At 44.5% G+C, this 15892-nt stretch overlaps 1 protein-coding gene across 5 annotated transcripts in view; it reads right to left on the bottom strand.

Moving 5' to 3' along the window:
• The window catches only part of CHD8 (chromodomain helicase DNA binding protein 8), a 99362-nt gene that overhangs the window by 62668 nt on the left and 20802 nt on the right, over window positions 1–15892 (bottom strand). For all 5 annotated transcript variants that reach the window (XM_044274658.1, XM_044274650.1, XM_044274675.1 and 2 more), the window contains exons 3-4: window positions 10624–10974; window positions 1402–1507 (exon numbers count right to left, since the gene is read on the bottom strand). In XM_044274658.1, the coding sequence (XP_044130593.1) occupies window positions 1402–1507; window positions 10624–10974 (457 nt within the window). The remainder of the gene's footprint in view (window positions 1–1401; window positions 1508–10623; window positions 10975–15892) is intronic.

Below are 15892 nucleotides of genomic sequence, written 5' to 3'. Positions count from 1 at the left end.
TAAAAGGGTTCTCCACAAAGGATTTAAAATGGCCACCAACAGCCTGTCCTACAATATGAACAGAACTGGTTGCCACCATTTGCAGAGCTACCAAGGGAAGGATAAGCGGATGGGGCCTATCCACACTGCTCTACAATAGATGGTAACGATTGATCCTGACTACAATATGTCATTATGACTGAGCAGTCTGCCAGGATAACTCACCAATATGTAGTATATGAAAGTTACCAAACCTGACCACGGCATCTGAGCGCACTGAAAACCAGAAGCACACGCTTCCAGTTATGCTCCGGCACCCCCGTGTGGAGACCAGAGAAGCCGGAGTTGGGTGCAGCAGCCCCTGTGAATGACAGGAGGCTGCTGCAGTGTTTCTTATGGAGCCCTTGCCTGTAATAGGGCTCCATAGGAAAGTAGCAAGTGCATTAGAGAAGGATAATAGCAATCAAATGTTTGATTGTTATATTTCCCTATCGGAAATAATAAAAAAAAAAAAAAAAATGTAAAAGTTCAAATCGCCTCCTTTTCCTAAAATGAGAAGAAAAATACGTTTTTTAAATCCACATCATAGGTATCACCATGTGCGTAAATGCCCGTACTATCAAAATATAATAGTATCAATCCCATACGGAAAAAGCCCAAAAAAATGGGGGAAGTCAAAATGGCAGATTTTAAATTTTTTTTGGGCTGCTTCTCCTCCCAAAAAATAAATAAAAAGTAAATCAAAAAGCCATATATGTCTCAGAATGGCATCAATGAAAAAGTACACATCGCCCCGCAAAAAAAAATAAAAAAAATAAAAATAAAAAAAAAATCGTAAAAGTGTGGCAAAATTGCGTTATTTTAATTTTTTTGTTCTAATTCCACCACCTTTGGAATATAAGCCCTCATACGACTATGTGAACGGAAAAATAAACGTTATGGCTCTGGGAAGGCGGGGAGCGAAAAACGAAAAGTCAAAAAACCTCCGGGCTAGAAAGGATTAAGCGATGCCACAGATAGGACTTAATAGAAGAATTGCTGAGGCAGATCTTGGAGCCTTCACAAGGTCCCAGGCTACCAAATTTGCAGTGGTGCCAATCGGGGTTTACGGGGGTCCCTAATTACTCCAACTAACTGCTCAGATGCTGCATCTGCTACTGACTGTGGTATCTAAGGGGGTTAGGTGTAAGTTCTCTATGACCAGGGACACTGCTTATTTATGGGTGCGCAACACAGCCGTGACCAGCAGGCTATGGCACAGGTCGAGCCGGTACCATCTTTAAACGTCTGACATTTGTTGGATGTCGTGAAGGGTGTATAAAACATTTATTTTTTTAAATACAGGAAATATGTATTTTGAATGGAGTCATATTTCAGGAATCTACAGTAAATAAGCAAAAACATTAGCCTTGTAGAACATACCTCCGACTTTCACTATAGATTGGCTAGCTGTGAGATTTGCCACTTCATTTGCGTTCAAAACCTTTACCACAGACAGACTTTGTGTAGCACCTTGTGAAGAACCAGCCTGGAAGGAAACACAAAGGTTGGTGGCAGACATCAGAAAACCTTTATTAAACAACAAGTTATTAGTATTACTACAAGACACTGCAGATTATCTCAGACTATACCTGCAGGACCCACTGAAAATACTTTGCATGCGGTAGCTTCCAATGCCAAAGGCAGCATTATTCAATGGAGGCTGCTGCTGGACATCTAAGGGCATGTGCCCTGACTGCCAGGTTTAAGGTCGGATCACTGTGCAGTCTGTGGGGGCATAGGACACTGGATGTGGGCTGTTAACAATAAGTAAGCGCCCTATAATATTGTTTACAGCGCCTCCTATTGGTTGGTCATTTTGAGATTTTATATAGTGCCAATCATGAAGGCACATGCAATAGAGCAGCAGGAGTTGGGGGGGGGGGGGGGGGGGGGGGGGACGACGACGACATGGTTGTCTAATTTTATAGGAAAGGATTCAGTAGAAATCATCATTTATTTACTAAAACCCCTTCTTATGCCATGAAGTCCAGTGGTTGGTCCATCACTGATTGACAGTCTTCCTTATATAACTGTGCATAGTGATTATATAGAAGAAAAAAGGCAGCACTCCAAATGGTGATGAAGAAAAAGTGGATGGTTTATTCACCCATCAGACAGCAATGTTTCAGCTCTCTCATTGGAGCTTTGTCCAGATAGATAGATATCTATCTATCTACAGACCAAAAGTTTGGACACACCTTCTCATTCAAAGAGTTTTCTTTATTTTCATGACTATGAAAATTGTAGATTCACACTGAAGGCATCAAAACTATGAATTAACACATGTGGAATTATATACATAACAAAACAGTGTGAAACAACTGAAAATATGTCATATTCTAGGTTCTTCAAAGTAGCCACCTTTTGCTTCGATTACTGCTTTGCACACTCTTGGCATTCTCTTGATGAGCTTCAAGAGGTAGTCATCTGAAATGGTCTTCCAACAGTCTTGAAGGAGTTCCCAGAGATGCTTAGCACTTGTTGGCCCTTTTGCCTTCACTCTGCGGTCCAGCTCACTCCAAACCATCTCGATTGGGTTCAGGTCCAGTGACTGTGGAGGCCAGGTCATCTGGCGCAGCACCCCATCACTCTTTCATGGTCAAATAGCCCTTACACAGCCTGGAGGTGTGTTTGGGGTCATTGTCTTGTTGAAAAATAAATGATGGTCCAACTAAACGCAAAGCGGATGGAATAGCATGCCGCTGCAAGATGCTGTGGTAGCCATGCTGGTTCAGTATGCCTTCAATTTTGAATAAATCCCCAACAGTGTCACCAGGAAAGCACCCCCACACCATCACACCTCCTCCTCCATGCTTCACGGTGGGAACCAGGCATGTAGAGTCCATCCGTTCACCTTTTATGCGTCGCACAAAGACACGGTGGTTGGAACCAAAGATCTCAAATTTGGACTCATCAGACCAAAGCACAGATTGCCACTGGTCTAATGTCCATTCCTTGTGTTCTTTAGCCCAAACAAGTCTCTTCTGCTTGTTGCCTGTCCTAAGCAGTGGTTTCCTAGCAGATATTCTACCATGAAGGCCTGATTCACACAGTCTCCTCTTAACAGTTGTTCTAGACATGTGTCTGCTGCTAGAACTGTGTGTGGAATTGACCTGGTCTCTAATCTGAGCTGCTGTTAACCTGCGATTTCTGAGGCTGGTGACTCGGATGAACTTATCCTCCGCAGCAGAGGTGACTCTTGGTCTTCCTTTCCTGGGGCGGTCCGCATGTGAGCCAGTTTCTTTGTAGCGCTTGATGGTTTTTGTGACTGCACTTTGGGAAAACTTTGAAAGTGTCCCCATTTTTCGGAATGACTGACCTTCATTTCTTAAAGTAATGATGGCCACTCGTTTTTCTTTACTTAGCTGCTTTTTTCTTGCCATAATACAAATTCTAACAGTCTATTCAGTAGGACCATCAGCTGTGTATCCACCTGACTTCTCCACAACGCAACTGATGGTCCCAACCCCATTTATAAGGCAAGAAATCCAACTTATTAAACCTGACGGTGCACACCTGTGAAGTGAAAACCATTTCAGGTGACTACCTCTTGAAGCTCATCAAGAGAATGCCAAGAGTGTGCAAAGCAGTAATCAAAGCAAAAGGAGGCTACTTTGAAGAACCTAGAAGATGACATATTTTCAGTTATTTCACACTTTTTTGTTATGTATATAATTCCACATGTGTTAATTCATATTTTGATACCTTCAGTATGAATCTACAATTTTCATAGTCATGAAAATAAAGAAAACTCTTTGAATGAGAAGGTGTGTCCAAACTTTTGGTCTGTACTGTGTGCGATAGATTATATATATATATATATATATATATATATATATATATATATATATATATATATATATATACACACACACAGTCATGTGAAAAAATTAGGACACCCTTTGAAAGCATGTGGTTTTTTGTAACATTTTTAATAAAAGGTTATTTCATCTCCGTTTCAACAATACAGAGAGATTAAAGTAATCCGACTAAACAAAGAAAACTGAAGAAAAGTCTTTTCAAGATCTTCTGTAAATGTCATTCTACAAAAATGCCTATTCTAACTGAGGAAAAAGATTAGGACACCCTCACATGTATTCCCTCTTAAATTGGCTCAGATCTCACACAGGTATATCACACCAGGTGCACATAATTAGTAGATTGTTACTCTGCATGTTGAATGAGGCTTGCCCTATTTAAACCTCAGACATTTAGTTTGGTGTGCTCCTGACTGTTGAAGTGAGAGTGAGCACCATGGTGAGAGCAAAAGAGCTGTCAGAGGACTTCAGAAAAAAGATTGTAGCAGCCTATGAGTCTGGGAAGGGATTTAAAAAGATCTCAAAAGATTTTGAAATCAGCCATTCCACTGTCCGGAAGATAGTCTACAAGTGGAGGGCTTTCAAAACAACTGCCAACATGCCCAGGACTGGTCGCCCCAGCAAGTTCACCCCAAGAGCAGACCGCAAGATGCTAAAAGAGGTCTCCAAAAACCCTAAAGTGTCATCTCGAGAACTACAGCAGGCTCTGGCTACTGTTGATGTAGAAGTACATGCCTCTACAATCAGAAAGAGACTGTACAAGTTTAACTTGCATGGGAGGTGTGCAAGGAGGAAACCTTTGCTTTCCAAGAGAAACATCGAGGCCAGACTGACATTTGCCAGAGATAAAGTTGACAAAGACCAGGACTTCTGGAATAATGTTCTTTGGACAGATGAGTCCAAAATTGAATTATTTGGACACAACAGCAGAGGACATGTTTGGCGTAAACCAAACACAGCATTCCAAGAAAAGAACCTCATACCAACTGTGAAGCATGGAGGTGGAAGTGTCATGGTTTGGGGCTGCTTTGCTGCAGCAGGACCTGGTCAGCTCACCATCATAGAATCCACGATGAATTCTACTGTGTATCAGAAGGTGCTTGAAGAACATGTGAGACCATCAGTTAGAAAATTAAAGCTGAAGCGGAACTGGACCATGCAACATGACAATGACCCAAAACATACTAGTAAATCAACCAAAGATTGGCTGAAAAAGAAGAAATGGAGAGTCCTGGAATGGCCAAGTCAAAATCCAGATTTGAATCCCATTGAGATGCTGTGGGGTGACTTGAAAAGGGCTGTACGTGCAAGAAACCCCTCAAACATCTCACAGCTGAAAAAGTTCTGCATTGAGGAGTGGGGTAAAATTTCCTCAGACCGATGTCGAAGACTGGTAGATGGCTACAAGAACCGTCTCACTGCAGTTATTTCAGCCAAAGGAGGTAACACTCGCTATTAGGGGCAAGGGTGTCCTATCTTTTTCCTCAGTTAGAATAGGCATTTTTGTACAATGACATTTACAGAAGATCTTGAAAAGACTTTTCTTCAGTTTTCTTTGTTTAGTCGGATTACTTTAATCTCTCTGTATTGTTGAAACGGATATGAAATAACCTTTTATTAAAAATGTTACAAAAAATCACATGCTTTCAAAGGGTGTCCTAATTTTTTCACATGACTGTATATATATATATATATATATATATATATATATATATATATATATATATATATATATATATATATATATATATATATACACACACACACACACACACACACACACACACATATATACACACACACTAAATCTTCTTCCACAAATTTCTGAACCCGCCTGTGTAGCCTGACTCAAGACTTGGATGGCTTCCTCACTCTCCACAGTCTGACAAACCATGTATTATACCTCCATTCCCATGGCTGTGATCTATAAGGGATTGCTCACAGGAACGTAAGGGCTCTGTGCTAGTACTGTGGACGGCAAATTGCGGGCACAGACCGTTGGCCAGCCGCATGTGGATCGTGGACCCATTCACCTGAATGGGGTCCGTGATCCGTCCGTTCTGCAAAAAGATAAAACTTGCTCCATCTTTTTGAGGTGCTTAGGCACGGAACCACAGGAAGCACTCCATAGTGCTCCGTTCCGCATCTCCAGATTTGCAGACCCATTGAAATAAATGTGTCCGCATCTGTGATGTGGAATGGCCACGGAACGGTGCCCATGTATTGCGGATCTGCAATACGGCAACGGGCATCACACGTTCGTGTGAATGAGCCCCAAGACGCACATAGTAGAAAGGTGCATACTAAGTTTTGCTGTAGGGCCCTATGAGATCTGTGTATGCCCCCGTGTGATGTACCACATCCAAGAACTTCCATTTGAACAGCATGCTGTGTCTCTGTCCTGCAGTCACTTAGCTAAACTTGAGGTTAGAAAGTTATGGGGAGCGGGATCTGTGGACGGCGCCGTTATGGGGAGCGGGACCTGTGGACGGCGCCGTTATGGGGAGCGGGACCTGTGGACGGCGCCGTTATGGGGAGCGGGACCTGTGGACGGCGCCGTTATGGGGAGCGGGACCTGTGGACGGCGCCGTTATGGGGAGCGGGACCTGTGGACGGCGCCGTTATGGGGAGCGGGACCTGTGGACGGCGCCGTTATGGGGAGCGGGACCTGTGGACGGCGCCGTTATGGGGAGCGGGACCTGTGGACGGCGCCGTTATGGGGAGCGGGACCTGTGGACGGCGCCGTTATGGGGAGCGGGACCTGTGGACGGCGCCGTTATGGGGAGCGGGACCTGTGGACGGCGCCGTTATGGGGAGCGGGACCTGTGGACGGCGCCGTTATGGGGAGCGGGACCTGTGGACGGCGCCGTTATGGGGAGCGGGACCTGTGGACGGCGCCGTTATGGGGAGCGGGACCTGTGGACGGCGCCGTTATGGGGAGCGGGACCTGTGGACGGCGCCGTTATGGGGAGCGGGACCTGTGGACGGCGCCGTTATGGGGAGCGGGACCTGTGGACGGCGCCGTTATGGGGAGCGCCTATAACAGTGCCATACACAGATCCCCCTCCCCATAACAGCAATATTCCTTAATCGGCAGTAACTTTTACTTTAAATCACTGCATCTTTATTACCTTACAATGAAGCTCCAGTAACAGGCAGAGCAGGCGGCGGCGTAGCGTCACTTACTCACGTAATGCGCCTGCTCCGCCCACTTTATGCATGGAGCAGGCGGAGATTGCGCGTCACGTGAGTAAGTGATGTTACGCCGCCCGCTCTGCCTGTTACTGGAGCTTCATTGTAAGGTAATAAAGATGCGGAATTTAAAGTTCAAGGACCCGCAGGCATAGCGCCTGATCGCCCGCTCATCGAATAATCGTGCGATTCGTTGCTAACGGGATTCGTTGACAACAAATCCAGTTATCGAATACTATCGATAACATCGATTAATGGTTGCAGCCCTACAATCAGTGTTGTACAAGTGGTTTCATTTTTCATGCAAGATGCACTGGAGCAATAAATTGTCTGCAAAAGTAAATATATCCTTTCAACTCCTGTTCAGAACCGACGTGGACCTGCAGAGATTTTTAGTGAGGCCACAGAGAATTCACATTTTCTATATCTTTACCAACACGGAACTCGGACCTATAAGAAAAAGATTCTACGCTACATACAGTTGGACATAACGAATGGCTTGTACTGCTAGTCTCCCAAGTCTGTGTAATGACGGTACTCTGCTATTCCTGCTAGAAATGTATGAATAACTGGAAGGACACCGTTGTACCTAAAGAAAAAGAAACCCACACTCATCTGCTCCCTGAATTTTTACTGCGCTGAGGGCCCGTTCATCACTCCTTCCGTGCACCACATTAGCCATGCGCTGGCCTCAGACATCACGTGTATACAAGGAGCACATCACCGCTGGGTTTTGTGCCGCTTGGGGACATGTCACCACTTTATTACAAATGCACACTCTACAGCAAACAGATTAGAAGCAAAAATTGGACAATTCAAGTTTGCGACTAAAATGCAAAGGTTCTTCTGCACAATAAAATGTAGTCTGCAAAAAACTAAGATGTGAGGAGTTCATACATACCACTAGGGATCGACCGATATAGATTTTTTAGGGCCGATACCGATAATTTGTGAACTTTAAGGCCGATAATTTATACCGATATTCTGGGAATTCTCATTTTTGCACCACCAATGTCTAATACTGGGGTTGGGGGGGCGGAACTGCACCAATGTCTAATACTTGGCTTGGGGGGGGGGGGGGGGGGCACACTGCGCAATGATTAATACTGGGGTGGGCTTGGGGGGGGGGGGGCGCACTGCGCCACCAATGGAGCTTAATCTCTCATTTATTCATATACAGGAGGCGGGAGCTGGCTGCAGAATCACATAGCCGGCCCCCGACTTCTATGAGCAATAGCTGCGATCCGCGGCACCTGAGGGGTTAACTACCGCAGATCGCAGCTATTGCTCATAGAGGTCGGGAGCCGGCTATGTGATTCTGCAGCTCCCGCCTCCTGTATATGAATAAATGAGAGATTAAGCTTCATTGGTGGCGCAGTGGCCACAGCCCCTCCCCTTCTCTTCTCCTCCCTCCTCCTCCTCTCATTGGCGGCAGCGGCAGCACAGGGGGAGGAGAGACTGCTTCCTTCTCCCCTGTGCTGCTAAGGGGAACACAGAGCGCCGTCAGCAGCGCGATCTGTGTTCCTCATACGCTATCGGAATATCGGCAAAATAGATGCCGATACCGTTCAAAATCCTCAATATCGGCCGATAATATCGGTAAATCCGATAATCGGTCGATCCCTACATACCACACATCTACATTCAGTGCTGCATATGTTAGAGGGGTTGTGCCACTATCGCAACCAGTGGATATCACCATTATATCATTTTTCCCTAAATACTACCTAAAGTAGTTAGCCTACAACTGCGCCCTGTGACAAATCATCCACTGTTGGAGCCCTGTAACGTAGGAAGCGTGGCTAGGGCCACGTGATCTGCTGATGGCAGGACACATCTCACCGCTATAAGGCATGACAAACCAGGAAATAGGATTCAAGCACGGGAAATAAGAAAACGGTAAATGAGGTAAATTTAAAAAAAATTAAATAAAGATCCGAGGAGGAACTGATGAAAATAAACTTTAGAATGAAGAGAAGCTAATGACACAAACCCCTTAAAGAAATCCAAAGAATGTGAATTAAATGCCAAGACCATAGTAATACACCAACCAACTTTTACATGCAAATATTAGGATTTAGCATGTAGTTCCATAGGACATGTCCTATTTTTGGCCGCATCGTACTGATCGTGGAACCACTGAAGTCAATGGTTTCACACCATGATGCGAGGTGCATACGGCTGGTGCCTCAGTTTTGCGGATCCCAGGTTTGTGGTCTGCAAATTGTTGTACGAAAGAGTCCTAAAAATGTAAACTTTATCGATGTTTGTGCTTTTGTGGTGTATTTGGTAGGACTTGTTTGGCTCTATGATCTGGAAGATGATAAATGTCTGGGTAATCGCTTCGATAAAAAGCCTAATCATGGTTTCTGCACTGGCCAATTAAGACTTCAATTTTAAACAATGGCCTAAGCAGCCATGTTTGCTTAATGCAAGTATACAGGACTTTGGACGGTCACCTAGCTGTGATAGGGCAGGCCTCTGGCTGCCCTGGTATAGATGATGTACACATACAGGCCAGACATCTTCCGCGTCAATGATGGAGGTGGTCATTGACTGCTTCAGGCCGTTCCTGGCTTCCAGTACTTTGATGCTGGTGCAGAAACAAGTCGATGATAGGGGCGATTGAGCTCCTGTAACAGAGTACTGGAGGCATCTTGTATATAATGGACATGGAGGATGCCCGATATACACACTGTCATTACTAAAGCAGTCGGGGGCTTTCACATCACAGCTGGGGGCAGTGCAAAGCCCTGTGTGTATTGTGTAAGCCTAGACAGATGGCATTTTTAGAAATTTAAGTCACATCAAGTAGGGGTGGGCGATTTGGTCTATATTGCCGGACCGCGATATGACCACGGAGCGGTAGTGAATTGAAGAAGCGGTGTATTGGCCAGGGCCTGGTGTGCACACAGCATCAGCCCGCTGGTTGACGCTGTGTGTGACGTCAGGTCCCGCCCAATGCATGCTGGGAAGAAGGCGCAACACCTGCGGACTCCAGCCAGCTGCTGCCAAGCACCCTGCAGAAAAGGCAAGTATAATAACAGCGATTCTTCTGGGGGGGCTGGAGATCTATTTGCAAAGGATAGTCATAGGGCTGATCTGATGGCAATGGCTCTGAGGGACATGTATGATGATGATGACGGCAAATGCCATGGGGCTGATGGCACTGGCTCTGAGGGACATGTATGATGTGTGTTTTACCAACACTTATTCTTCATCTTTACATTGTTTGGTAAAAAAAAAAGAAGATCTGTTACACAATACACATTAAAAATCTCTTGAAAAGTTTTGCAATTTGAATTTTTTGTATACATAAAGAAAATAACATCGCAATATATATATCCCACATGCTTCAAATTCTATCGCAATAAAGATCTTAGGCCATATCGCCCACCCCTAACATCATGTTATTTCCATTGAAGCCTAACGAACAGTCCCTGACAGATCCCATTGGTTTCAGTCATCAGTCCTATCAATTGTAGCAGTTAACACAATTCCTATCATCTGAACCCAGTATGCATAACAAACACTTTGCCTCCTTTTATTTTGGATAACTTAGAATTATGGTTCAAACTGTTTTTCCACTCACCTGTGGCTGTAAGAGAACCTTGAGAGGTACTGAAAGCCTCTGAGCACCTTGCTGACTTATAATATGTGCCTGCTGTCCTCCAATAGTCAGGCCACCTGGTGTCTGCTGGACAATCTGAAACCTCTGTGGCGTTTGTCCGGCCACACCAGGCTGCTGCATCTGCAGCTGAATTGTCACCACTTTGGCTGGTTGTCCTTGAGTCTTGGCTTGGGTCAGAGCAGCCAACTGATTTCCTTGAAGAACAAGCTTTCCCGGAAGACCACCAAGCACCACGTGGCGTTGACCCTGCGGTGCTCCAGAAGCAGTCTGAGTGGGTTGCTGAAGCACAAGTGTGAAACGTTTAGAATCCCCCTGAGAAAACAGAAACGAATATATACAGAGGTAAGCTAGAAAGCAAGAGAACATAAGATGGCAGAACAAAATGCATTAAGGCATCAAAATAGAGATGGAGAATATCTCCTAAAAACGCAATTCAATGTATTTCGCAAAAACTAAGCCCTCAAACAGCAACTGAAAGAAATTATGGCTCTTTAAATGAGACAATGAAAAAATAAATAAATCACTGGCAAAAGACATGCGGCATTAACACCTTCACTACCGAGCCACTTTTAACCTTAAATCCCAGACCGATTTTTGCAAATCTGACATGTGTCACTTTATGTGGTAATAACTTTGGAACACTTTTACTTATCCAAGCCATTCAGAGATTGTTTTCTCGTGATACATTGTACTTCATGATAGTGGTACATTTTTGTTAATATTTTTCATTAAAAATAAAAAATTTGCAGCTTTTCAAATTTACATTTCTCGGCTTTTAAAACAAACAGACAGCGATACCCATATAATAGTTATTACTTTACATTCCCCATATGTCTACTTCATGTTTGGATCATTTTGTGAATGACATTTTCTTTTTTGGGGACATTAGAAGGCTTAGAAGCAAATCTTGAAATGTTTCAGAAAATTTCCAAAACCCACTTTAGGCTGCTTTCACACTAGCGTTCGCTGGTCCGTTCGTGAGCTCCGTTTGAAGGGGCTCACGAGCGGACCCGAACGCCTCCGTCCAGCCCTGATGCAGTCTGAATGGAGCGGATCCGCTCAGACTGCATCAGTCTGGCGGCGTTCAGCCTCCGCTCCGCTCGCCTCCGCACGGACAGGCGGACAGCTGAACGCTGCTTGCAGCGTTCGGGTGTCCGCCTGGCCGTGCGGAGGCGTGCGGATCCGCCCAGACTTACAATGTAAGTCAATGGGGACGGATCCGTTTGAAGATGTCACCCTGTGGCTCAATCTTCAGGCGGATCCGTCCCCCATTGACTTTACATTGAAAGTCTGGACGGATCCGTCCGAGGCTATTTTCACACTTAGCTTTTTTTAGCTAATATAATGCAGACGGATCCGTTCTGAACGGAGCCTCCGTCTGCATTATTATGAGCGGATCCGTTCAGAACGGATCCGCCCGAACGCTAGTGTGAAAGTAGCCTAAACCACCTCAGCTCCCCTAGCTTAACCACTTCAACCCCGCTAGCTGAAACCCCCTTCATGACCAGACCACTTTTTACACTTCGGCACTACACTACTTTCACGGTTTATTGCTCTGTCATGCAACTTACCACCCAAATTAATTTTATCTCCTTTTCATCTCACTAATAGAGCTTTCATTTGGTGGTATTTCATTGCTGCTGACATTTTAACTTTTTTTTGTTATTAATCGAAATGTAATGATTTTTTTTTGCAAACAAATGACATTTTTCACTTTCAGTTGTAAAATTTTGCACCATAAAAAAAAAAAAAACATCCATATAAAATTTTTTCGCTAAATTTATTGTTCTACATGTCTTTGATAAAAAAAAATTTGTTTGGGCAAAAAAAAAAAAAAAAAAAAAAATTGTTTGGGTAAAAGTTATAGCGTTTACAAACTATGGTACAAAAATGTGAATTTCCACTTTTTGAAGCAGCTCTGACTTTCTGAGCACCTGTCATGTTTCCTGAGGTTCTACAATGCCCAGACAGTAGAAAACCCCCACAAATGACCCCATTTCGGAAAGTAGACACCCTAAGGTATTCGCTGATGGGCATAGTGAGTTCATAGAACTTTTTATTTTTTGTCACAAGTTTGTTTTTTTTCTCCTTACAAAGTCTCATATTCCACTAACTTGTGACAAAAAATTAAAACTTCCATGAACTCACTATGCCCATCACAAAATACCTTGGGGTGTCTTCTTTCCAAAATGGGGTCACTTGTGGGGTAGTTATACTGCCCTGGTATAACGGACCAAGTTGTTCCTGTCCCCCTGCAACAGGGCTGTTTAGCCAAAGGGGAGACAGTCGGTTTCCCCCTCCAACAACCAGACTTCTTCCATGGTAGCGCTGGTACCAGGGCAGAGTCCCGCTGATCCCTGCCCACAAAGCAACCTCCACTCCAAGCCAGGGAGCAACTCAGAGACCGGGAGTAGCAGCTACCAATATAACCTTGGTGGATTCACTGGACAGAGACAGGCTACTAAATTCAACAGGTCCAGTATTTGGTTGTGGGTGGGCTGCCAGACTAACTCAGGTACCGACCGGCGTGAGGTCAGGTATCTGGTTAGTCTTCCCTGGGGTGGGGACGATGTGTGGCGAAACCAACCTCGCCACGGGGTTTTGGAGAGGGCTGTTTAAAAGCCTCTTGCCTCAGGATTATGGCCCATAGTAACTTTAAAGGAGAAGACAGACCGGCCGCACAGCTTAAATCTGTCTGTGGAATTGTATTTTGTGTTATTATGCGTTCGGTTAAATTGTATGTTATGTGAGGGTACCCAGATAGCTAATATTATTGTATTCGTGTATTCTGAGTGCCATTCACCTAATGATATGCACTCAGACTTGAGCTATCTGGGGATATGTTAAATGTCTGTGTTTGCTGTGGGGGTGTGCCATTGTGTGTTTAAATGGTGATGTCTGTCCTGTTGTCTCTACATGTGTATTGGCGATCTCCCCTTTGTCCTCAGAGATAATTGGATTGCTCTCGGTTGTCTCTGGGACAGAGAGGAGGAAACCATGATGCATTGTGGGGATATGTTGTATCGGTCCTGTGTCGCAGTCTCCCTTCTGGTCCTCTGGGGGCGGGAACGATTGGTTGCTGTACTTGCATTGTGTGTGTTGTAAGATACTGATTGGTTGCATTTCAAAACCCTGCGGGCGGACCTGTATTTGCAACAACTGTAATAAAAACCTGACGTGCTGGCACACCCAGCCTGAGCACTGCTTGACCCTCAACACGGAGCCTTGTCTCGTTATTGGGGGGATTCCCTGTATGCTGTTGGAGACTGACTGATATGCTTTTCCTGTTCGTCTGCTGACAGCTATTCGCGAGGTTCCAGTTTGGAGTGCTATTTTGTATCCAGTTCGGGAGGTTGGTGTTCTGCAGTAACTCTGCCTGTCTCTCAGAAAGGGGCATATCGCCTAAACGGATTTTAACCCCTTGTCTGCTGAAACAGTCCGTTACACCTGGCATTTGAGGGGCCCAGATGCGTGAGAAGAAGTTTGAAATCAAAATCTGGAAAAAAAAAAAAAAAAAAAAAAATGACCGGTGAAATCCGAAAGGTGCTCTTTGGAATATGGGCCCCTTTGCCCACCTAGGCTGCAAAAAAGTGTCACACATGTGGTATCGCCGTACTCAGGAGAAGTTGGGGAATGTGTTTTGGGGTGTCATTTTCCATATACCCATGCTGGGTGAGATAAATATCTCGGCAAAAGTCAACTTTTACCCTTTTTTTTTTTATACAAAGTTGGCATTTGACCAAGATATTTATCTCACCCAGCATGGGTATATGGAAAATGACACCCCAAAACACATTCCCCAACTTCTGAGTACGGCGATACCACATGTGTGACACTTTTTTGCAGCCTAGATGCGCAAAGGTGCCCAAATTACTTTTAGGAGGGCATTTTTAGACATTTGGATCCCAGACTTCTCACACTTTAGGGCCCCTAAAAAGCCAGGGCAGTATAAATACCCCACATGTGACCCCATTTTGGAAAGAAGACACCCCAAGGTATTCAATGAGGGGCCTGGCGAGTTCATAGAAATTTTTTTTTTTGGGCACAAGTTAGCAGAAATTGATTTTTTTTTTAGTTTTTTCTCACAAAGTCTCAATTTCCGCTAACTTGGGACAAAAATTTAAATCTTTCATGGACTCAATATGCCCCTCAGCGAATACCTTGGGGTGTCTTCTTTCCAAAATGGGGTCATTTGTGGGGTGTTTGTACTGCCCTGGCATTTGAGGGTCTCCGCAATCATTACATCTATGGCCAGCATTAGGAGTCTCTGCTATTCTCCTTCTATTGAGCATACAGGTAATGAGATTTTTTTCCGTTCAGCCTCTGGGCTGAAAGAAAAAATGAACGGCACAGATTTCTTCATTCGCATCGATCAATGTGGATGAAAAAAATCTCTGCCAAAAAAAAAAAAAAAAAGGAGGGGGAAAGGCGTCTGCCAGGACATAGGAGCTCCGCCCAACATCCATACCCACTTAGCTCGTATGCCCTGGCAAACCAGATTTCTCCATTCACATCAATCGATGTGGATGAATAAATCATTGCCGGGATTTTTTATTTTATTTTTTATATACAAAGTGTTTGCCAAAGCATATGAACACCGCCACCTCCTCAGCTCATATGCCTCGGCAAACGTATCTTTTACTGCAGAGGAGAAATCTCATCTTGCAGCGCCGCATACACCGACTTGTGTGTAATCTGACAGCAGCGCAATGCTTCTGTCAGAATGCACATCAGTGCTGCAGCTGGTCGATCGGTTGGTCCACCTGAAAGGTAAAAAAAAAAAAAAAAAACCCAGGACGCAACGCAATAAATTTATTAACTTTATAATAACTTTTGAACAGAACATATAAACACTAACTTTTTGAACATAACGTAAACTTTTTTGCTTACTGGTGATTTATTTTTATTTTTTTACCTTTATAGGACAAACCTCTCCTTCCCCATGGGACAATGTGCAAAGCGCAAATCGCCCAAAGATGTGGCGAAGTACATTATGCACTTTGTCCCAGGTGAAAGGAGAGGTTTGCAGTAGCTCTGTGTGAATGGGCCCTAATAGCCCTGTGTGCCTGTCCTGTGAGATGTGATCCCTATGCCAAGTGTACCTGTGTGTGGTACTTCCGGAAACACTTTCCAAAGCATAGGGCAGGGTTGTCAGGGCAGTCAGGACAGAAATAGCGGGCGTCACGCCTTATTCCACTCCTGCTACAGACACAACATCTTTTTCAGGGTG

This window comes from Bufo gargarizans, chromosome 1, assembly GCF_014858855.1.
Source record: "Bufo gargarizans isolate SCDJY-AF-19 chromosome 1, ASM1485885v1, whole genome shotgun sequence".
Taxonomy (NCBI): domain Eukaryota; kingdom Metazoa; phylum Chordata; class Amphibia; order Anura; family Bufonidae; genus Bufo; species Bufo gargarizans.
The sequence above is the reverse complement of the archived record's forward strand: the minus strand, read 5'-3'. Positions and strand labels throughout refer to the sequence as shown.